Source organism: Onychomys torridus, chromosome X (genome assembly GCF_903995425.1).
Source record: "Onychomys torridus chromosome X, mOncTor1.1, whole genome shotgun sequence".
Classification (NCBI taxonomy): Eukaryota; Metazoa; Chordata; class Mammalia; order Rodentia; family Cricetidae; genus Onychomys; species Onychomys torridus.
In genome coordinates this window covers 16,410,072-16,435,526 of record NC_050466.1, presented here as the reverse complement: position 1 = coordinate 16,435,526, position 25,455 = coordinate 16,410,072, and the positions used below count along the sequence as shown (strand labels likewise).

Sequence of the window (25,455 nt, the reverse complement as noted above, 5' to 3'; positions counted from 1 at the left end):
GTCAGAGGACAGCTTGAGGGAGCCAGTTCTCTCCACCATACGGGGCTCAGGAATTAAACTCAGTTTGTCAGGCTTGGAAGCAAACACCTTTACCTGCTAAGCTCTCCAACTTGCCCAGAGTGTGCCATTTGTAATGAGTCTGCTCAAGGCTGCCTCAAGGAAGTAGCTAAGAAAGAGAACAGCCTCACCAGGGCCTGATCTCCCCTGCTGAGGACACAGGTGACTTTCAGGCACCTTTGCACATGGATAGGATGGCTCTCTGGCTCATGGATTAGCTTTGTTTGAGTTTAATTAAATTTTACTAATGTTTTACCAAGAATTGCCATTTCTAAACTATAAGGACTGGGAATGGTAGATAAGTCTGATAATTCAGAGTTCAGGTTGCAGTCCTTTCAAGGTCAGAAAGGAGAAACCAAAATCGTATTTGCTGTATCTTCACAGGCTGTATTTCCAAAGGATAAACTAATTATAGTATGTCATGTAAGCATCAAATATCAGAGTTTTGGTCAAATAGCTCTCAGTGTTTCTTTTCAAAAAGTACCCAGTTGAAAGTACCCCTAAGTCCCTGGCCAAGATACTTAGGGGCAGTGACTTCCCACTTAGAGTCAAAGGGTTGAGCCATCCTGTATTTCTTTTCAGGTCCTCTCATGTTTTTCTCATTGGCACTCCTGAGATGAGATGGAAGTTTCCTCAAGACTGAAGTCTTTAGTACTGTGGCCTTTTTCTCTGACATATTTACAAGATTTATTTTATTTTAATTATGTATATATGTATGTGGGTATGTGTATATGAGTGCAGGTGCCACAGAGGCCATAGGAAAGTGTTGGATCATCTGGAGCTGGAGTTACAGATGCTTGTAAGTTCCCCAGACGGTGCTGAGAACCAGATGTGGGTCCTCTGCAAGGGCAATATGTGCTGTAACTGGTGGGCCATCTCTCCAGCCTCTCACTGACTTTTTGAGCAATGTTATGTGGTTCATAGACTTTGTGTAACAAATTGAACTACTAAGTTAAAACTGGCTTGTTAACAAACTTTGGGAATTTAAATTCAAATAAGGCTTTCTTCTTATCGCCTATCTTAGACCCCTTATTCAAATCTGAAGCTGTGGCTGCTTGCACTTAGGCATAGAATCATTGCACGAATCAGCTTTGCATATTCACAGTTGATTGTTGGTTTTCTTATAAACCACTTCTCCATTTTTCTTCAATTTCTTGACTTCTAATTTCTGGGCTAAGGTTTCTTTTTGCTGTTTAGTCAGGGGACCACTAATTAAAAACATTTCCCTTTTCTACTTGATCAGATTCGTGTTCTCTCTCTGTAGCCTCCTGTTTCAGGACTCTGTAAGTCATCATATATAGCTTTTAATCTGTTAGGCCTCAGCTTCTTTCTTTTAGGCATTTTGTAGTGCTTCATTTAATTAACCAGAAATAAAATTCATAGACATTATAAGCTGCTTCTAAGTATAATGAAAAATACAATGATTTGATTCTAGTAGGAAGAAAATGATAGATAAGATTATGGATTTAGCTTTTGAGCCCCACTGAAGTCAAAGATGTGAAGTACTCATTGCTTCCACCTGCTCTTGTAGAGTAAGTTCCATTTTTGTGAGTGCTGCTACAATAAACATGTGAATGCAGGTGCCTCCTCTCTAGAATACTGATTTGCGTTCTCTCAGATACATACTTAGGTGTCAGGATTACCCATCTGGTTTTCTATAAGGACTGTCATAATTTACATTCCCAGGGAGTGAGTGAGTTTTTTTTTTTTCTGCACATCCTTCTTGGCACTTGTTAACTCGCATCTCATCTTTTTTTTCTTCTTCTGATATTTGTTATCCTACTGCTGGTTTTAATTTGTATTTCCCTGATAATTGATGACTTTGAGTCTTTCTTAATATACTAGTCAGCAATCTGTATTCTTCATATAGTGGTTAACATGTTAACTTGCTAAGTAATATCTAGAATTACTTAGGAGACAAGCCCTTGGGCATGCCTGTGAGAGATTATTTAGATTAGATTAGTTGAGCAGATACAGCCACTTACTAGTGTGTGGCACCATCTTGTAGAGTTAGGTCCCAGACTGAAGAAAAAGGAGAAAGTGATCTGAATACAGATAACCATGCTCAGCTTCCTGACTGGGAAACAGTTTAAGTAGCAGTCTCATGCTCCTACTGCCATGCGTTCCCACCATGATGATATTCCTCCCAAATGATGAGAAAATCAACCCTTCCTAAAGGTGCTTTGGGTCAGTATTTCTTTCACAGCAATCAACAATGACAAACTAATAGACTTTATATTTGTTTGAGAAATGTGTTTCAATCTTCTGCCCAATTATTACTCAGTTTTTCCTTTTTGTTGTTGAATTTGATCTGTCACCTGTTGAGTAAAATGTGGTACTTGTATTCAGTAGAACTATTCATTCACCCAAAGGAATGAAATCTTGACATTTGTGGCATGAATCAACCTGGAGGGCACTATGTTAACTGAAATAAGGAAGACAACAGAATGACACATTTATGGAAGCCAAAATGGTTGCTCTCATAGGAATAGGCAGTAGAATAATGGGTTTCCAAGTGCCAGATTGAGTGCCAGACAGAAAGGGATGGGGAAAGGTTAGTATCTATGGTAGTTTGAAAGAAAATGGCCCCTAAAGGGAGTGGCATTATTAGGAGGTGTGGCCTTGTTGGAGGAAGTGTGTCACTATGGGGGCAGGCATTGAGGTCTCTTTTGCTAAAGCTTCCTGCAGTATGACACTGAGACTACTTCCTGTTGCTTGCAAGCTATAGGACTCTCAGCTCCTTCTCTAGCACCATGTCTGCCTGCATGCCACCATGTTCTGCCATGATGATAATGTATTGAACCACTGAAACTGTAAATAAGCCACCTCAATTAAATGTGTTTCTTTATCAGAGTTGCCACAGTGATGTGGGATGTCTTTCTGTATGCTGTGAATATGTGTTGCTCCCATTGGTTAATAATTAAAGCTACTCTGGCTTATGGCAAGGCAGGATAAGAGCCAGGTGGGAAATCCAAGCAGAGAGACAGGGAGAAGAGCAGAATCAGGAAGATGCCATTCAGCCATCCATGGAGCAAGATGCCAACAGACTGGGAACACCACAGCCATGTGGTAGTACATAGATTAATAGAAATGGGTTAATTTAAGTTATAAGAGCTAGTTAGTAATAAGCCTGAGCAATAGGCCAAACAATGTGTAATTAATATTAAGCCTCTGCATGATTATTTACAAGTGGCCGCAGGGCGGGGCAGGACAAAGAAAAGCCTCTGGCTACACTGTGGTCATGGTGTCTCTTCACAGCAATAGAAACCCTAACAGTACCAGTGAATACTAAGTTATGGTAAAGAGCTAGAAGTTCTGCTGAGCTTTACTAGCAGAGCAGAATGTCTTTATGATATTTTATTATGTATTTCAAAAACCTAGGAGGATATTGAAAGTTTTCAGTACACAAAATGATAAATGAGGAAACATGTTTAGACTGACTGAACCATTATGTAGTGTAAAAATTTGTCAAAATATCATGCTATTCCATTTATCTGTACAATTTTTAGTATCCTTATATATAACTTTAAATTAAAAATTTAAAGGAGCTACTCATTATTTGTGAGATACAATAGTGTGCTTTTGCAAATAAGGAACCCCAGAAAATATATAATAAGCAGCATATGTGGATTATGCGGTAAATGTATTAGAATCAGTAACAATAGACCAGACTTATCTTTATATGTTAAGAGAAAGAAGGAAATACCTGAGTAGAGAAAATGAAAAAAGTTACAGACTCCAAATGGAGGAAACACAGAAGCATAATATTCTCATCAATTACCTTGACAGTGTTTTTAAGTGGAGTGACAAAATAATTCCATATGCTTTAACATGAAGTTTCTCCATTGACTTACTTATCACCTTCAGAATCTAGAAAAAAGGGGTTGTCTAAGTATCAGTACAAGGCTTTGAAAAAAGGAAGGGCTAAGTGTGTAAGCCTTGATGCTGTGGATATGTGGCACTTGAAATTTGTTTTCTCTTGCAAATATAAATCTATCCTGTATGGCTAATAATGTGAAATTCAGAAGAGAATGGAGAAATATTTTATTTGGAAGTATTAGTAAAGAAAATATATTTTGCATATTTTCTTATAATTGAGTATGTGAACAATGGTAAATCTTTTGTTAATAGTCTATTTATTGCAGATGGAGTTGTTGTTGAGACTACTAGTTAAAATATTTAGTAAAGTGAAGTTTTACTTTTTAAAGCAGTCTTCCATTACTATTATTAAGGAATGCATGCTTCATTCAGTTGTCAGGGCAGACTTCCAATTCCTCTTCCACAGTCCTTGGCATTTTTTAGTCTCTGTGACCCTCTTAGTAATTTGCTGTATCAAATATGGGTTGCCAGACTTAGCAAATTAAGTATAGTATATTCAGTTAAATTTTGATTTTAGACAAATAACAATATTCAGGGGCATCCTTGTACTAAAACATATTTTTTAGCTCAGATTGGAAGCTAACTAACTACATGTCATGAGTAACCATACTCAAAAACAGAAAACCTCTTGGGAGCAAACTTTTCTGTGCCCTTTCCTTCCTCACTGTGATATATATGCACCAATGAATTGTGCATGTGAAAATCGAGTCGTGGGGCTGAATGATGGCTCAGTGGTGAAGACTTGTTGCATTTCCAGAGGACCTGAGTTTAGTTCTCAGCACCTATGTAAGGTGGCTCCCAACTGCCTGCTAGGGGACACGATTCCATTTGGCCTCTTTAGACACTCACACACATATGGCATACAGACATATGAATGCATGAAAATAAAAATAAAAACAAAACTTAAAAAATATTTTTTAAAAAGAAACATGACTTTAATACTTGTCTTAATGGTGAACAAACACCTCTTGTCTAACTGCAGGCTTTGAACCCCCTGACTGCCATTTTTCCTGAGTAACATTAAGCCAGGTTCCTGAAAAGGTGTTGGACCTCTGTAAATACTTTACCAAAAGACAAGTAGCTCCTCTGGCTGGTACCAGCCTTCAGCTTTCTGCCTTGCAGAGGGAGATTCCTGTGGAGCACTGTGTGAATAATCTGATAGCCAAAGGGAGACACACATGTCCAAGTGTTTCTCCAGAGGCTCCTCATTCCTGCTAGGCTACTTGTTCTCTCTCCCCATGCCATCCCAGACTCTTCTTTACCACAATTCTACAAGAGTTACTCATAAGAAAACCAAGCTGAATTTATTGGAAATATTCCTGAAAACAAAAACAAACAAACAAAAAAACCCACCAAACAAACAAAAACAGTCACTGGAAATTGGAATAAGCTTCAATACTATACTGAAGCCCAGGACAAGTGGGAAAACCAACATTATTATTACTGTTTATTTTGAATATGATACCTTGTTCATGGATGCTTTGCATTTTTAACAGCTCTATTGAGATTTAATTAACATAGCATAGAATACATCCATTTAAAATGTCTAATGTTATAATTCCGAGTTTAGTCACATATCCAGGCAACCATTGGACAGTGTTAATTTTGGTGTATTTATGTTACTAGAAAAATAACTTCTCTGTACTTTTAACCATTGTTAGCAACACTAATTTGATCCCTATTTTATTGATTCTCCTATTCTGAACTTTTCATATGAATATAATTGTGCTGGTTAGGGTTTTTTTTTTGTCTACTTGATACAAGCTAGAGTTATTTGGAATGATGGACCTCAACTGAGAAAATGCCTCTAACATATTGGCCTGTGGTCAAGACTTTGGTACATTTTCTTAATTTCCAATTGATGGGGGAGGCCCCATCCCTGGGCTGGTGGTCCTGGGGTCTATAAGAAGACAGGCTGATCAAGCCATGAGGAGTAAGCCAGTAAGCACCACCTCTCCAAGGCCTTTGCATCAGCTCCTGCCTCCAGGTTCCTGACTTGTTTGAGTTTCTGTCCTGACTTCCCTGATGATGAACCTGTAAGTCAAAAAAAAAACCCTTTCTTTTCCAAATTGCTTTTGGTCATATTTTCTTATCACAGCAAACTAAGGCAGTAAGCATATGTGATTTTTTTTATGAAAAGCACCTTGAAGTTAAAATAATGTTTTCAATAGTCATTTTTTCTGTTTGATTTTTTTTTCAAGACAGTGTTTCTCTGTGCAGCCCAAGCTGTCCTGGAACTCACTCTGTGGACCAGGCTGGCCTCAAACTCACAAAGATCCACCTGCCTCTACCTCCTGAGTGCTGGGATTAAAGGCATGAAGGCATGTGCTATCACTGGCTGGCTTAACAGCCACTTTTATTGTAGCATATTTCAGTACTTGCTTTTTTTTATTGAATGATACTCCATTATATGGGTATAACACATTTATTAATTTATTTATCTATTGATGACAATGGGGTTGTTTCTACTGGAGCTGTGAAATAAATAGCGCTATAAGCATTCACGGATGGTGCTAATATGTAGAACTGTTTTCATTCCTTTGGGTATATATCCAGGAACCAGGAATTGATGTTTGATTAGTTGGGAATTCTGTTCAACTTATCCAGTAACCACTGAATAGTGTTCCATAGCAGCTCTAATATTTTACATCCCCATTACGTGTTCTAGGCTCTCTGCTTCATCATCATTTTTTCTTTTTTATATAATAGATATCCTACTAGATGTAAAACAAAGATGACTAGACTGCTACACAACTCCAGGGTGGCTACCTAGAAAACGGGACCCTAGGAAAGACACAGGAATCACCCAATGACAGAGAAATGGATGAGATCTACATGAACAACCTGAACAGTAGTGGGAGTAATGAAGGGCAAGGTTTGAGGGAAAGAAAGCTTAGGGGAGCATGAGATCCCAGCTTGATCAAGAACAGAAAGGGAGAACGAGGAATAACAGACCATGATAAATGAAGACCACATGAGAACAGGAGTGGGCAGAGTGCTGGAGAGGTCCCCTAAGGTCCACAGTGATGCATCCTCTGTAGACTGCTGGCAATGGTTGAGAGAAAGCCTGATCTGACCTAGTCTGGTGATCAGATGGCCAAACACCCTGACGGTCGGGCTGGAACTCTCATCCAGTGACTGATGGAAGTGGATGCAGAGATCCTCAGCCAGGCCCCAGGTGGAGCTCCGTGTGCCCAGTTGTCGAGAAGGAGGAGGGACTGTGGGAGCATGAATTGTTGAACCCAGGATTGGAAAAAGCACGGGGACGAAAGGCCAGACGAATGGAAGCACATGAATTATGAACTAAGGGCTGTAGAGCCCCCAGCTGGATCAGGCCCTCTGGATAAGTGAGACAGTTGAATGGCTTGGGCTGTTTGGGAGGCATCCAGGCTGTGGGACCTGGACCTGTCCTTAGTGCATGAGCTGGCTGTTTGGAACCTTGGGCTTACACAGGGACACTTTGCTCAGCCTGGAAGGAGGGGACTGGACCTGCCTGTACTGAATCCACCAGGTTTAAATGAATCCCCAGGGGAGTCTTGGTCCTGGAGGACATGGGAATGGAGGGGAGGGGCTCGGGGTAAGGTGGGGGGGGCGGAAGGGGGGAGGACAGGGGAACCCATGGCTGATGTGTAAAATTAAAACACAAATATAATAAAAAAAGGGAAAAAATAATAGATATCCTAACAGGTATGAAGGGATATCTCATTGTAGTTTTGATAAGCAGTTCTCTAATGATTATGTTTCAAAATTAATGTGCTTTTTGTTAACTTCTGTGTCAGCTTTATGTCAAATTTATTTTTTTCTATTGTAGATCTATATTAATTTACTTATCAGATACATGATTTTCAAATATTTTCTCATACCATAGTCTTGTTTTTCATATTTTTGGCAATACCTATTTACGTATAAATTTTAAGTTTTTATGAAGTCCAATTCATTTGTTTTATTTTGGTGTTTGCTCTTTTGCCTTTGAGATCATACAGACTTACCTCTTTTTTTCCTAAGAAAACTTGATCTAATATTTAGGTTTAACTTCTTTAGGTGTTTTTATTAGCATATATGAAATATACATAATAATGGGTATGCTTACGACATTTTCAGATACATTTTTGTATCCTTGGGTCATATTGGCCTCCATTACCATTCCTGTTTACTTCCTACTCATGCTGACCCTTTCCTGTTTCCAAATATGCTCTACCACGTTCTGCTGTTAAGTCCCTTTTCCACTTTGATGGCTCAGTGAGTTTCATTGGAACATGAATGAGGTTTTTTTTTTTTGTTTGTTTTTTTGTTTTGTTTGTTTGTTTTTGTTTTTAAATAGGAGCATGGTCCCTTACTAGTAGCTAATCCCCTGAGGATGTCATTCCATTCTCCATCAACTGTCAACTGCATATAAATCCTCAGGAAACAGTAGGAACTAATGAGCCTCTCCCCCTTCAGTAACAGGAGAACTTATGCAGGTAATCACAGTTGCTGTGAGTTTGAGAGTACATGTCATGTTTAAAGTCAGCATTCCACACAGCTCATTTGCTTCCTTTGGCTCTTACATTTTCACGATTACTTCTGCAGTGTTCCTCCAGCCTTGGAAGGGGTAATGTAGTTATCTCATTTTTATAGCTAGGAATTCTACAATCATGTGTTCTCTGTATGAGTCTCTGAAGTCACTACTGAAAAAAAGAGGCTTCTTTATCAAAGCTGCTGTCACCATTAAACTATGGGCATAAACATAGTTATTTAGCAATCAGTTTACTGGGTGCATCATCTCCATTTAGCAAAGCAATAACAACAGATTCTTCACTCAGGCCCATGACCTCACCAGCAGTTTTTGACTAGGTGAATAGTAACATATGTGAATTTCCTCTTGTGAATAGATCATCAAATTCAAAAAAGAAAACAGCTGATTTCTCCCCAGTGTTCTCCATTTCACTTTTAAATTCTATACCTTCTACTGTGCCTCTCAACTCATTAAAGGAAAAAAAATTCCCCCTTTGAGTTCTTTTCTAGTTTCTAGTGCTCTACATGCACACACTTCCACATAAATGCACATTATAAAACTTAAAAGTTAGGGTTTGCATATGAGGGGAGAGAGAGAGAGAGAGAGAGAGAGAGAGAGAGAGAGCGAGCGAGAGAGCGAGCGAGCGAGCGAGCGTGAAAGCATGCAATATTTGTCTTTCTGGGTCTGGGTTATCACACTCATGCAATATTTTCTAGTTCCATCCATTTACCTGAAGATTTCTCAATTTCATTTTTCTTTACAGCTTAATAAGGTTCTATTGTGTATGTGTACCACATTTTCATTATTGCTGTTATGAATTGATTTGCTATAAACATGGATGTGCAGGTATCAGTATCAGTGTAGTGAATATAGAATCGTTTGGGTATGTGCCCAGGCCAGGAATGGTATAGCTGGCTTATATGGGAGTTCTATTTTTAGTTTTTTGAGGAGACTTCTTGATTTCCAAAATGGCTGCATTAGTTTACATCTCCACCAACAGAGAGTGAAGATTCCTCTTTCTCTACGTCATTGCCAGCATGTGTTGTCATTTGTTTTCTTTAGGAGAGCCATTCAACCTGCAGTGAGTGTTCAACGTCCCTCGCCATCAGGAAAATGCAAATTAACATTTAAGCTTCTCTTTTAGTTCAGATCATTTTGTGTGGAATGTGAATTAGGGTATTAATTTACTTAGTGTGTGTACTTATTTAGGTCTTCCAGGACCATATGTTGAAAGGTTGACTTTTTTTCATGAGATGGTTTTTGGAACCTTTGTGGAAAAATGCATAACTTCTTTCTGGACTCTCAAGTCTGTTTCATTGATCTGTATGTCTATTCTTTGCAAGTCACCATTCTGTTTCGATCATCCTTGTTTGGGGTATGTTTTGAAGCAAAAGTGTAGTATTCACACATTGGACTGCTGAGATATCCCAGTCAGCAAAGCACTTTCCTTGCAACCATGAGGACCTGAGTTTAATACCTAGAACCCATGTTTAAACAACAACAACAAAACAATCCCCACCCCCCAAAACAATCCAACCTAGATGCGGTAGTGCATAGCTATAATCTGAGTACTGGAGAGGGGGAAATGGAAGGTCTCTAAGGTCACTCGCTACCTAGCCTAGACTTCAGAACAGTGAGAGATCCTTTCTCAAAAACAAGGTGGATGGTTCCTTAGAAACAACACCAAGGTTGGCCTCTGGCCTTGACAAGCATGTTTGCACATGCACTTGTACACATACAAGTGCCTGCTCACACATGAATCCCCCCACACCTACACATATGTGTAAAAGATGAATGAATGGTTGATCACTAAATAAATATGAGCCCTTGCTGAACTGTGTCAAGGTGAATGGACATAGAGTTCACTGTTTTGATGGGGAGATGGGGGAGGAAATGCTCTGAGAGCTTTTCTTAAAATACCTAGATCTACGTGGTTAGAGGAAGATGATGTAAATAAAACAAGTAGAGTATATTTTCAACACCTGATTCTGTGTACATATACATATATATGTGCGTGCATATGATCTCATGTACTCCTCCTATATGTTCTCCTGGAAATATTACTCTCCCTATTACATAGTAACTTTCTGAAAATTTGTAAAGTTACTAAGTGGCAGTAGAGCTCACATCATTAAGATTCGAAGGTAGCGGTTCTCTGCCTCCCTAATGCTGTGACCTTCAATACAGTTCCTCAGGTTGTGCTGACCTCAAACCATACAATTGCTTTCATTGCCACGTTGTAACTGTCATTTTACTACTATTGTGAATCATAATGTAAGTATCTGTGTTTTCCAATGGTCTTAGGAGACACCTGTGAAAGGGTTACTCAGTCCAAAGGGTTGCACCCACAGATTGAGAAGCACTGCTCTAAGATATATATTGCCATGTTCCCTTGAATATGAAGTTAATTGAATAAATGTCTCAGCCAAATTCTAATCAGAGAAAGAAACTACACAAGGTATTTAAACAAAGAGAAGCTGCGTATAAAGTAACTTTTAAAGGTTAAGAATTTTCATTCACTACAGTTAATGCTGTGCTGCCTTATAGTTATAGTATGTTTTGAGAATATCTATATGAATTTTATAATGATCAATTTCTACTAAGAATTCATTTGGGATTCTGATCTGTGTTGTTTGTTTTTGCCTCTTTTTTTGGGGGGGGGGCACACACAGACTTATTCTTACTTATGAATGCCTGGCTTTAGCTTGGCTTGGTTTCAGGCCAGCTTTCCTTAACTTATCTACTTTTTGCCTCTGGGCTTTTCCTGTTCTCTTATTTCTGTAAATCTTACTCTTACTCCACAGCTTGCTGTGTAGCTGGGTGGCTTGGCCCTGGAGTCCTGCTCCTTCTCTGGCTCCTAGGTCATATACCCCTCTTCCAGATTTCTCCTTTTGTTTATACCCGCTGCCTGCCAGCCCCACCTGTCCTTTCTCCTGCCTTGCTACTGGCCTGTTCTTTATTAAACCATCAGGTGTTTTACACAGGCACAGTAACACAGCTTCACAGAGTTAAACAAATGCAACATAAACAAAAGTAACACACCTTCAAATAATATTCTACTACAGATCTACATCATGTTAAGACTACAGGGAGTATTTCCATCTTACCATTAAGTCTTCCAGTCCACAAATATGGTATGCTTTTACAATGATCACTTTCTTACTTATTTTTGTGGTGATTGAACCCAGGACCTAGCACATACTGGACAAGTACTGTACCTACCACTAAGCTACCCATCAGCTCCTACTTTTCCAGTTATCAAGGTCTTAGTCATATGGAGAACAGCACACTGCACCTATAATCCCAGCATTAGGGATGCATAGTCACCTGGATCCCAAGTTTGAGACCAGATCATATTCAGCTTTATTAGTGTCTTTTTCTTTTTGTAATTACACGAATCAAGTTTGGGGGCACTGGAGAGATGACTTAGTGGTTAAGAGCCACTGACTGTTCTTCCAGAAAATCCAGGTTCCATTCCTGAACCCACTTTAGGCAGCTCACAACAGTCTGTAACTCCAGATCCAGGGGATTCAGCACCATCTTCTGGCCTCTGTGGGTATCAGGCATGTATATGGTTTGTAGATATACATGCAGCCAAAATACCTATACACATAAAATCATAGTAATTAAAAATTTAAAAAGAGAATTAAGTTTTGTAATTCTCAATTCTGTTCCATTTATCTGCATGTAAATTCATATAGACAATTGAATATGAGATATATATATATATATCATATAAACCATAAATATTTATTTCATGTTTATGTTAATGGAATTAATCTATTTTATATTGAATAGTTGTTCCTGATCTTGGGAGAAAAGAGCCTTGTCTTTCATTGTTAAGAATGCTAATTGGTTTCCTTTTTTTGTTTACTGTACACCAATTTTTTTCACTTATCTTTGTAATGGAAATTTTTGATAACCCCTTGAAATCTAGGGACTGAGGTAATGTACTCCTTTATTTCACACTAGTCATAGTCCTGTGATTCTGAATTCAGGTTGTTCTGTAAGTGTATTTGTGTTCAGTTTATATTTTATTAAAAAGAACAAATCTGTAGATTACAGCTTGTACCTTTTTTGAGGTGGTGAAGTCAATTTAGGAAATAAGATGCCACCATTTATCTAGTAGGCTTTTGTGCAAAGAAAGCCTTAGGGCTTTTTTCCCCATTTAGTATACAAGCAATTATAAAGGATTCCTGTATTAAGTTTTTTAATTCAGTGACAAAATTTGGAACTATGTTCTGGAAGATGACCTCTTTTGTAGTTCTAAAAGTCTCCTCAGAGATATCTGAGGATCAGGATATGGAGCCAGGGATGGGGTGTTGGGTGCCGGAAGGGGTGTGCAGTCTGGGGTTGTTGGACAGGCTTTAAAGGGGTTTTGTGGGTGGTGGGGTACAGTCTAGGATTATTGGGTAGATTTTAAGGAGTGATAGCTGGTGGTGGGCAGTGTCTTATCTGGATTTTCTAGATCTGCCTGGCCTCTGGTAAACCTGAAAACTTCCAAAGTAGAAGGCTAGAATGTGGTTTGGGGGGGGTGCAGTAGCACTTTTCAGCCAGCAGGGGGCGTTGGTATAGCTCCAAAGCAGGGCCTGCTGGTGACCTTGGCTGGCGGCCGCTGAAGGCCAGAGCCATGTTGGCACGGCACTCAGGGAGGAGGGGGGACACCTCACTCACAGCGGTTTTCGCTGGTCTGGGGCCTAAGCTAGGGAACTGAGACAGGACTAGCTGCTCCCCTTTTCAGGAATGGAACCCATGTAGGCGTCCCCTGGTTAAATGGAACTTTGCAGGCGGGTTTAGGTACCCGCCAGCCAGGGAGGAGGCTGAGGGTGGGAGCCACTCTGGCCTTTGGAATTTGCCCCAAGTGAGCACTAGACCTACATGGTAGAAATGTTATTTTTTTGTGCATTTTAATAGTAATTGGGAAGATTTTCACTTGTTCATTTTCCCTAAACTATAGATTCAACCTTCAAAATACCTATTCCCTCTGTATTTGTTACTTTTCTATTTTTGAGATAAGACACCATGACTAAGGCAACTTAGAGAAGAAAGAGTTGATTGGGGCTTATGGTTCCAGAAGGTTAGAGTTCATGAGTGTGTATTGGAGGCAGCAGGTGGCAGGAACTGAATGTTGAGAGCCAAACTGAGGACTCCCATCTTGAACTGTAAGCACAAAGCAGAGAAAGTGAACAAGAAATGGTGTGCATGTCTGAGCTCTCAAAGCCTTCCTCTAGTGACACTTCCTTCAACAAGGCCACACCTCCTAATCCTCTACAAACAGTTGCACTGGGGACTTAGCATTCAAATGCCAAAAACCATGGGGACATCTAATTTAATTCTCCCAATTCTTCTAAATAATTTGACTGAAATTATACTGGGTATGTTGTGTGTGCATCCAGTATTCATTTTCAGGTCCTTTATTCTTTTATGTACTTCAGTAAAGCTTTAAAACTAGATGCCTTCCAACATCTATTTTGGGACTTTCTTCAGGTGTTGTACAAATTTTGATACTTATGAGTAATTTTTTTATGACATTAATGGAATAAAAGCAGTCCTTTTCTTTATAGGATCAACATTCTTACAGTACACCTCTTTAACTATACCAGATTTTCAGATAATCTGTCTACACAGTGCATAAGAAATACTGTGTTAGCTGTAAATCATTAGGTCTTAGACTGTCATCCATGATTGTGCAGCAGCAGCAGCCCTTGGGAACTTGTTAGAAATGCAGGACCTCTGGACTCATTCCATCTTAAATGAATGAAGAACTGTGTGCAGCAATCTGTATTTAACATGTCTCTTCTGATTCTCAAGAGAAATTTTCCTGTTGTTATTTATAGTTTGTCCCTCTTGCATTTTTTCTTGTAAGACTGTGTAGCAGGAGTCAGTGGAAACAAATTACTAACTTCCAAGAGTAAGAGGGAGGAAGGGATTGAGGGATATGTATACTCTTTTTCTTTTTTCAGTTTCTTAATTAGAGTAATCAGGAAGAGGTTCGAGTTTGGTGATTAGCAGAAGTAGGTTTGATTCAGTGAGACATGGTAGGCAAGCAAAAGTATCAAGTCAGCTGTGCCTGGCATTTGACACTAAACAGATGTTTGGTAAAGGAAATTTAGCCCTTTTAATAATAGATCAACAACCATTTGAAAATAATAGAGGATTTTCTTAATAGGAGTGCAATATAATTATCAATAAAAATGGTCAGTTGCAGAAATGACATATGATGCCATAAGACAGCAGTAAACCCCAAGGAAGTCCTAAATATATTACGAGTGACAAGATTAGAAACCATGAGGGACCTTGTTGAGAAGGAAAGGGTGATGATACTAAAAAAGCACTGTGACTAAAGGTATTTGGTATGTAATGGCCAGCAAGATGGTAGTGACTACATGGTGCTAACATGAACATGTTGCCTCAGTGACTGGAACAACAAACCTGAATTTCTTGAGAAATTCCATCCCATCATTCCACCAAAGACACCAAGAATCAGATGGATCACAGAAATCTGTTCATTCAAGTGGGAAGTTGGATCTAGAAACAGTTGTTACTGTACTTTTCTGGACCCAGGAAATTCAATGATGTTGACAGTCAGCTGACAAGATCATTGAAACATCCCTAAACTTAGGGTGAGAGGAAAGAGGATTTGTACTATATAGCCCAAGCACCTCTTTCCAGGTTTAGTGCTACATAAAAAAGAATGTTATAAAAAACAGGTTCATCAGTGTTGGGGATTTGGCTCAGTGGTAAAGCACTTGACTAACAAGCACAGGGCCCTGAGTTCAATTCTCAGCCAAAAACAAAACAAAACAAAACAAAACAAAAACAAACAAACAAAAACAAAACAAAAAAAACCATCATGAAAATGGTTATTGACAGTCCTACTTGATTACAGTCACCAATAGATTTTTCAGACCTACAGATTTGGTTCATCAGATGTCAGTGGGAACCCAGGCAAGCTGATCACTTACTTCAGTGATGCATTATGAATTTAGGTGAAACATTTAGGATAGTGTGATACTATATTTAGGATACTGTTCTAGTTTATAATGTTACACAGTTTAGAAGGGGGTGAATGTATGGAAATATACCACTTGAATATTCAAGTGCAGATTTACTATGAGAAAGAAGTGACTACCTGCTGCAATAGTTGGCATATGGGTGATTTGGGGTTTGACGTCTTCCATGCTGCAGGTAGGAAGGAGCTATGAGCTTAAATGATAATAATTCTATAACTTTTCTTGATATACTATAGAGAGAACCCAGTGCTTTTTGTATGGTAGACAGTGATGTAACTCTGGAATACATGCCCCATCCTTTCTATGACATTTTAAAATATGTACTTTGTGCATAAATGGCTTCTGGTATTGGGTTTCTATGGGTTTCCTATGTGTGTCAATAAATGCATATGTCTCTGCATTTATATGTGTTTCTTATGCATTTTCTTTGGTTCTTTTCCTTATTTGGTTGTTTCATTATATTTGTTTTGTTTTTGAGTAATCTTATTGTGTCTTATTTTATTATTATCCCTTAGAAACCTGGTGTTTTCTAATAAGAGACAGAAAGGGAGTGGATCTGGGTGGGAGGGAGGTGAGGAGGAGGTAGGAGGAGTAGAGGGAGAGAAAACTGTAATCAGTATATATTGTATCAAAAATCCATTTTCAATAAAAGAAAAAAGAGAAAATGTACCCTTTCATTTAATAAACCTTAAAGAACACATTTCTGATGATTAAACTTCAGATTCATGATTTCAAGATAATGTCATATTTGCAGTGATGCTACTATTTTTAACTTTAGTTAGAGGAATGCAGTTAAATTAAATTTTGTTTAATTTTGTAATTTTTCGATTTTGTGGTGCTGAGTGTTTCCTACCAATTCTGTCAGCGTTCTTTTCTTATAACAGGACTTATCACAATTTTAAATGAAGATAGACTATTGTAGAAACTACTAAAACTTCTTTCATATAACACCAATTTAATTCCTAAATAAGATTTACCTTATGTGATATGAAATTAATTTGGGATATCTCAAATCTCATTATTTTTAAAGCTATTGGTTCTTGTGCAGACATGGATAGAGTGATATGGTGGTTTTTAATTAAATGTAAAGTCATAGGAATCTATTTGAAATACTATCTAACAATATGATAGGTCCTTGAAACATTAGATTTGTGAGTTACTGAAATGCTTATGGCAAAATTGCTTGACAAATACAAGATTACTCAACTATGAGGCACAGTCTTGTCAGTTTTATTTCTAGTGAGCTAAGTAGAATATTTTAAAGGCAAACTACAATTAGGTCTTTGTCAGGTGTGTTCTCTGAGTAGTGATTAATTTCCCTTTTTATTCATTAGGTTGTCACAGGCAATGAGAAGTGTGGCTTTTTCTCTTTTCTTCATTTGAAGGGTTGATGAAGCTTGAGTCATGGTCTCGTAATGTGGTTCACACTGACCTCAAACTCAAGATTTTTGCTTTCTGGGTGCCAGGATTATAGGCATATACCAACATTACCAGCTGAAGTGTGTCTTTTTAGTTACAATGCTTGTCTGGCTAAATTTTTGCCATGAATTTTAAGGAGAGCAGAGAGGGGTATATGGAAGAGTTTGAAATGAGGAAAGGGAAGACAGAAATGTTGTAATTAAATTATAATATCAAAAATAAAATAAAATGAATCTGGCCAGACAAGCACTGTAACTAAAAAGACACCTTTATCAACCCTTTGAATGAAGGGTGCATTTTCCCTCTTTTTCCATTGGAGAAAACTAATTTTTCTTTTGTGAGCAGTTGTCAATTAAAGATAGATTTTTGGTGTGGCATGGGAACTATCTTCCCCCTCTCAACACTGCAACCTTGTTTGGATTGAACCTGTGCAGGCCCTGTGCATGCTGCCATAGTCTCCGTGAGTTCAGATGTGTGTCAGTCTTGTTGCATCTGGAAGACATAGCTTCGTTGGAGTCATCAATCCTCTCTGGCTTTTACAGTCTTTCCACCTCCTCTTCTGCATGGCTTCGAGAGCCTTGAGGGGAGAGGTTTGTTAACATACCATTTAGGATTGAGTGTTCCAAAGACTCATTCTGTGTACATGAGGGTCTCTGTGTTAGTTCCCATCTACTGCAAAAGGAAGCTTCTCTGATGATGGCTGAACGAGGCATTGATCTATGAGTATGCATTGATCTATGAGTATAGCAGAATGCTACCAAGAGGCATTTTATTGCTGATCCTTTAGTAGAATAGTAGTATTTGGTTTTCCTCTAGTTCCCTGGCCTATCTCAGGTTCTTGACTACCCAAGCAGTATCAGTCATGGGTTCTGGCTTTAATTTTTCTCACTCACCTTTTCCTATACTCATTTGTGGGACCAGTCCTTACATAGTTCTCTTGAATCTGTTCATATATGTTTCATTTTTCAACCACTGTAATATGGATTCTCCCCTACTGATTCTGAGAATAATACGTTGAAAAGAGCACACCTCATTTGATCATTGTCAATACAAGTAACCGTTTCTTATTTTCAGCAGAACTTAAAAATGTTGAATAATATTGGATCACTTTTCTTCAACTTTTCGATTCAATTCCCTTCGTTTCTCTCATGCCTATTTTTCTGATTCCCTCACTAGCCTGTTTTCATGTTTCATTGTCATTTGGCCCTTTTTAAGGAAAACAGATTCTTGAGCAATAATTTCAATCTCATCATGTTGCCTACCTCTTAATTGTTTAGGTATGCTTCTATTACATCATTCTATCAATATCCAGTACTCTTTTTGTTGTCTCATTGTTTTTCCCTCTTCTCTGTCCTTTTTAGGTACAACCAAAACAAAGAAAACCAAACAAAAAACAAAAAACTTTGATGTCTCTGGCTATCCACAGAGCCCTTCAGTATGCTGTTATTTCATGCTTTGACTATGGAAGTGGTTTCTTATCTAGTCTGTTTATTTCTAAATCTACTTTCTACCCCATATATATATATATATATATATATATATATATATATATATATATATATGTGTGTGTGTGTTTATGTGTATGTATATATATGTGTGTGTATATGTGTGTGTATTTGATACATCTATTTAATTATATAAATGTAGAAATTTTATTTAAATATATACATATTTAATTCTATGGTTTTTAAACCTGGCTTTAGTTAAATCCTATGTGAATTTGATTGAATGTGTTTATTCCTTCCTAATCCTATTCATTTATAAATAGCAAATAAATATCAAGTTAGGGAAAATACAGTAACACGCATGGAGGTGGTTAAAACTATTTTGAACAAAGTAAGTTACAATGTAAGTGAATTCATTCCCCTTCTCTGCTATGAGGAAAACAAACTAATTCTTCTTATGGAAATTCTAATATTTCCATACTTGGAGGCCCTTGGTCTGTGAGAAGCAAGAATATATCATGTGATTTAAACACGGGTTGTTTATTGAAAGCCTTTATGGTAAGTGGCTAGAGTTCCATATCCCTCCATGCTAAGCCCTGCTCTTTAGGAAATGGAAGAGTCTGCTCATGAATTTTCAGGGCGACCCCAGACACAGATCTTTGTGTGCTAGAGGTGTTGTTAATATGAAGCAGGGATGTTGGTTAGAGAAAGGCTGTATCACATTGTTGCAGGACCTAAATGGATACAACTTACATATATCTTGATTGCAATCACTATGTGGTGTGCTAGGTGACCCTGGCATACATACCAAGCTCAAAAGGGGAAAGTCACTAAGACTGTCATCCAAATGAGTTGTGCTGTCCACTGATGTTGAGTATATCTTACTTGACTGACAATGGATGTGGTAATTGTTTTTAAGAAAGGGCTGGTACATTCTGGTTGGACCATGACACAGCTTTATCTAGCTTAGCAAATAAACCTCTTTTCTGCTTTGCAGTGTGGGGATCTACTTGTCCTGCTGTGCTGCTCCAGATCTGTTCTGTCCTTTGTACATTTTATTCTGTGTAATTCTGGAGCTGTCTGCCTCTTTTGTGGTCTGACATCATTTTTTACCTTTCATGACTTATCCTCATATTTTTTCGTAGATCACAAACTTTGAGCTGTTATAACAAAATCCTGGAGAGGGTTAATTCATACAGGAAAGAAAAATATTCCTTACTGTTATGCAGAATAGAAGTTCAAAACCAAGGTGCTAGGGGCTTCTTGCTTTATCATCCTGTGGGAGATGATGAAAAGGAAAAGAGAGAGAAAGAGTGAGTACATGCATATGAAAGAAGGCCAAAAGCTGGTAAGATAGCCCAGCAGATAGAGGTGCTTGCTGCCAAGTTGTATGATCGGAGTTCAATCATGGATACTACAGGGTAGGAGAGCACTGACTCCCACAAGTTGACCTCTGATCTCTGTGTGCATACCATGCCCTGGCCTCTGATGCAACCAATTTTAAAAACAAACAAGTGAGACATATCCTTTTATAAGGAGCCCACTCTACAAAATGATCTCCAAACCCAAACACCTCCCAGCACTGCCACATTAGGAGTAAAGTTTTCCAAAATAGTACTTTCAGAGTGGGACATATCCAAATGATAGTAAGGATTATAAATAAGTTTGAATGCTTAGCTTCAGGGAATTATATTTTATGCTTCACTTAAATAGTAAAGCAGGGCTTTATTGCTCATCTCATTCTTCTGGATTCCTAGTAGCAATCTAGGTACATTTGTTATTTTAATGCTTTATCATATCTCCTTAAAAATAGACCATAGAGCCGGAACAAAATATAAGCCTTACAACATCTCAAAATTCTCTCACCATTTAAAACTTTTTAAGGAAAGGGAAAATCCAAAGTCACTTGACTTTGAGATGCTTTAAACTTTTAATTTCATTTAAGGTCCTTGATTACTTGCAACAATGTGCTTATAAGCAGAAAACATGATGTGAACATAAGCATACATGCTATATAGTTTGGATTTGTTTCCTTTTTCAAATTTATATTAAAAATGTCTAGCAGAGCACATTTTTCTCTTTCTCCTGTTTCTTAAAAAATAAACTGGAAGAGAGCTAGGGACAGATAAAGGACCCATCTCCCACTCCTTAATTATTTTTTCTGTAAATCTTCATAGCAGACACTTTTACAAACAAAATTGCATGTAACACATTCTTATCTTTCTAATGTGATAGCTTGATTTTATTAAGAAGGAACACTAAAGTAAAAAGTACATTTTGCTTCCTAATATGCTCAAAGTAAGTCTACCCTTCTAATCGACATTATTACAAAGAAACAGACTTCGGTATAGTTCAGTTTACTAAAACAGGACAACCATAAAACCAATTCCATTCATTTCAAGAAAAACAAAAATTCTACCTGGTGTTTAATACCAAAGATTTCAAGATGTTGTAAATTTCTGGCCTGTATTTTGTGCAACTCTTTGTAAAAACTTTATGGGCTTCTCAGACTCTTAGTCCCCACATTAACATGGGAATTGGTGCTGTCTTTGTATAGCAAATGCTTGCTCCAACCTATACTTTTCATTTCTTTTGTCTAAACTAAATTCCCACAGAGTTCTCAAGCCTACTGAATCAAGTGTCCATAGATAGTCAACACGTAAGTTTGTGTTGACTGTCTATGGATACTTGTTAGCTAATGACTTCACATGAAATTATCAATAATATCATCAATACTATTTAAAGATTCACCATTGTGTTTTCAATATATTCTGACTATTGAACTTTGTAAAATGATTCAATTCTGTAATTTTCACAAGATATATTATGGGCACTAGGTACATGGATTTATATCATAAAACTTTCATAACTTTTAAAAACAGCACTATTGTGAAAAGTCTTGATACTGATTTTCAGAGTGAATTTTGATTTCTTTTCTTCCTGAATAGGTCTAATCAGCTGTGAGAGGAGATGGATCATCTGCACAGAGGAGAACTGGTTTCTGCAATACTCCGCAACCGGTATTTATGAAAACCATTTACTTTATAAGTTGTATAATCTCTCTATTCTATATGCTTAACATAGAAGGCACTTAATAAATACTTACTTAATGCCTAGCTTAAAATAGGAATTATTTATTAAATAAATAAGAGAATAACTGAGTAACCAGATAAATAGTATTATTAACACTGTGTTCTGACCTAATGAAAAATAGAGAACATACCTAGAAAACACAATAGATTTAAAGTGTGAACAACTGGCATATAGCCACTGGAGATTATGATTTAAAATTTTAGTTTTAAAAGCATTATCTGTGAATAAATACACTCCATAGCTTAATAGTAGAAATCCCAATAAGATTTTTTAAAATAGTACTTCCCTGTGATTATGCATCCATTTCTGTCACTAAAATCCAGTTATATACTTTCTAGGGAGTTACTGTGAGCCATTTAGAGCTCTCCAAGGCAGGCTAAGAATTTAAATTAATGGTTTAAAGAAAAATGGACTTGTTTATGCAGGTGGGAAAGAATATTTCTTTTTCCTAGTAGTTTGATTGCAGAGCTTGGGTGAAGCGTTGTGAATAGTATGTCCCATAGCATTTTCTATGTCCTGGTTATTGTGTGGTAGGAGCATAGTCTTGAGAAATGTTCTTATTTGTTCTGAACTTCAATTTCATCATCTGTGAAGTGGGGCCAATAATACTTACATTGCAAGTTCCACTATTGTATGTGCATGCTTGTAATGTGTGTGAGGGGAGAGAGGAAGAGCACAGTTGGTAGTGGGCTTGGAAAACAGTAAGTGGCATGCATGTAAGTGCTAGTCTTATTGTATCTGAGTGTGGTATTTCAATTATTAAAATGTGGCACAGTCTTACACTATGTATCATTTCCATTAATAATAGACACATATACAACTATGGTCCTATAAGATTATAATGGAGGTTAAAATCCCCATGTAGTCACCCTAATAACATAGGAAAGTTCATTACTCGTGTGCTTGTGAAGATAGTGATAGAAATAAACCTATTTTTCTGCATATTGTATACAAATTTACCTTATTATAGTTGTGTGCAGAATATAATAATTAATAATGATAATAAATGACTGTTACTGGGTTGCGTTCCATTATATTATACTTTTAGTATTATTTTAGAATGTGATCCTATTCATACAAAAATGTTTACTATAAAATAGTATTCTCTGTTACACTGACATTAACCTCATGTGGAATATTTTTGTCTCTTGATTAGTGACTGACCATCTAAGTTTGTATAAATATATGAATTTACTATATACAATGTACACATTGATAAAATTACCTAATGACTTATTTCAGAGAACATATCCCCATCATTGAGTCATGAATTTGTGATTCTGAGATATTTTAAACTACAGTTGAATTGTAAGACAAAAATGGGTATGGTTAAGGCAGAAGTGGATTGCATACAAAGTTATGGTTATTTGACATATAATATACAATGGGTTTTACATAACAATCCCATTAAGTAATCACAATAAAGAATGTGCACTATCATTATCTTTGGAACAGTGTGATACTGATCTGTACCAGGAGACTATAAGATATATTTGCTCAATAACACAGAAATCAGTAAAATGATAAAAAGTAATTTGTGGTCATGTTTGGTGAAAAGACAGAGGAGACTCCAGCCAAGGAAGCAGGTAGGCTAACTGCAGATTTTCACCTCTCCCTTCTCTCCTCTAAATCCCCCATTCTCATCCTCAGCCCTGTAGCAGACCACCTGCTGCAGCCTTCTATCCCCTTCCCCCATTTTCAGTAGATAAACAGATCTTCCCCTCCAAACTTTGCTGCTGCTGCCCTTCCAGCCACACACTCGCACTCAGTTCTTTATCACAGCCTCCAACTCCAGCCAGCATTCCCTGGGAACCAGCAGGCCATTCCTACCAGGGAAGCAGGTAGCCTGTGGCTGGAGAGCTTTTCTCCAGGTCCCACTAAGCCCCAGCAGTCCGGTAGCCCACTTATAAAATAAACACACAGACATTTATATTATTTAAACTGCTTGGACACTAGCTCAGGCCTAATTGTCTAGCTCTTACTCTTATATTTAGCCCATTTCTATTAATCTATACTTTGCCATGTGGCTCGTGGCTTACCTGTACCTTACATCTCGCTTGTCATGGCAGCGGCTGGCCGGTCTCTCCCTGCCTTCCACTTCCCAGGATTCTCCTCTCTCCTTGTCTCGCCTATACTTCTTGCCTGGCTATTGGCCAGTCAACATTTTATTTATACAAAACAATATCCACAACAGTCGCCTGTGAATCTTCCCTACTCCTTCCTTACCTCTAAATCTCATATCCCAGTCTCACCCCAACTCTGTAGCAGACCACTTGATGAAGTGGATCTCTCCTCTCCAGTGGATCACACAGATCGTCTCCTACAAACTTCCTACCCACCCATCCTGTTATCAAAACCCCCAACTCCAGCAGGCATTCCCTGGGAACACACTAGCTAAGCCTGCCCAAGAAACAAGTGGGCCAGCTAGATGGGTAGGCCAGCTTCTCATCTTCACTCTCCCTCCTCCATATCCAGTCATTCAGTCACATCAACAGCTCTGTAGCTGACTATCTGTTGTGACTTTCCCTCTGTTGTGACATTCCAGGGGACTGAGCAGATCATGGTTTAAAAAAAACAAAAACAAAACAAAAAACTTTGCTTTCATCCCTCCCGTGGACTCCTTAAGGTGCCTCCAACCCATCCCCATTCCAAGTGTCAGCCCCCAACTCATAGAAACACATTTTACCTGAAACTGCCAGGAAGTTTTTCTTACCTTTCTTGCCAGGCAACACACAGGTACCAGAGAGGGCAACAGAAACCAAGGAATGAAATACCCACCTGACAAAGACAAGAGCAGATATCAGCACCTAGAATTACAGTCTTCCCAAACCCAGGTGCCTAGATAGCAGCAAACAGATACAATCAATTACATCCAGGACAGTGTGTCTCCACTAGAGTCCAGCAACGCTACCACAGCAGGCCCTGAGAAATGCAACATAGCTGAAGCATAAGACAAAGATCTTAAAATAGCCTTAATGGCTATGATAGAGGTCCTTGAAGAGGAAATGAATGAATCCCTTAAAAAAATCTATGAAAACACAGTGGAAGGAAATGAATAAAATAGTTCAAGATCCGAAAGTGGGAATAAAATCAATGAAGAACACTCAAACTGAGGGAAATCTGGAAATGAAAAATTTAGAAAATCGAACAGGTGTTGCACAAATTCCAAATGGTCTTATAATAAAAACCCAGAGCCAGATATTGGGGTAAATGCTGAAAGATCAGAGAGACAAAGGAACAAGCCAATAGAGAAACTTCTCACAACTACCGAATCCTCAGGCCAAATGGAAGGTGAGATCCTATTTCCATGAATTCTCTGACCTCTGAGTCCTCAGCTGAAAGAACTCTAGTTCCTGTCTCCTCATGCCTTATATGCCTTTCTCCGCCCAGCCATCACTTCCTTCCTAGTGCTGGGATTAATGGCGTTTGTGCTTCCCAAGTGCTGAGATTAAAGGTGTGTGCCACCACTGCCTGACTCTATTTCTCTCCTAGACTAAATCAATCTCACATAGTCCAGGGTGGCTTTGAACTGACAGAGATCCAGATGGATCTTTGCCTCCCTAGTGCTAGTATTAAAGGTGTGTGCCACCACTGCCTGGCATCTATGTTTAATCTAGTGGCTGGCTCTGTACTCAGGCAAGCTTTATTTGATACACTATATATCACCACAAACAGGAACCTCAGAGACAAGCTTCACCAACAGAATACAAGAGATGGAAGGGAGACTCTCGGTCATTGAAGACACATTAGAATAAATGGATACCTCAATTAAAGAAAATGTTAAATATTTAAAAATTATGGCACAAATCATACAGGAAATATGGAACACCATGAAAGAACACCAATCTAAGAAAAAATAGAAATACAGGAAGGAGAAGACCTGCTATTGTCATTGGCATGGTAATTGAATGGGAAGGTGAAGTAAATCTAGTTAAGCTCAGGAAACTGATGTTAGGATCCCTAGCTGATTACATAGCGACTTGATTTCTCTAGCTTATGGCTTTTCTTGTTATGAATATGAACATTTCGACCAAAAAGTAATTCTTCTTAATAA

At 38.1% G+C, this 25,455-nt stretch overlaps 1 protein-coding gene and 1 long non-coding RNA gene across 4 annotated transcripts in view; one reads left to right on the top strand and one right to left on the bottom strand.

Annotated features, from left to right (window-relative positions):
* Klhl13 (kelch like family member 13) overlaps nucleotides 1–25,455 on the top strand; it is a 152,703-nt gene that overhangs the window by 39,066 nt on the left and 88,182 nt on the right. For all 3 annotated transcript variants that reach the window (XM_036174715.1, XM_036174722.1, XM_036174718.1), the window contains exon 2: nucleotides 21,257–21,328. In XM_036174715.1, the coding sequence (XP_036030608.1) occupies nucleotides 21,279–21,328 (50 nt within the window). In that variant the 5' untranslated portion in view covers nucleotides 21,257–21,278. The remainder of the gene's footprint in view (nucleotides 1–21,256; nucleotides 21,329–25,455) is intronic.
* Nucleotides 11,953–24,170, bottom strand: LOC118574080. Its single transcript, XR_004943690.1, has 3 exons — nucleotides 24,115–24,170; nucleotides 19,528–19,584; nucleotides 11,953–12,034 (listed from the first exon to the last, which is right to left on the bottom strand). It is a non-coding gene; the product is annotated as an uncharacterized LOC118574080 (long non-coding RNA).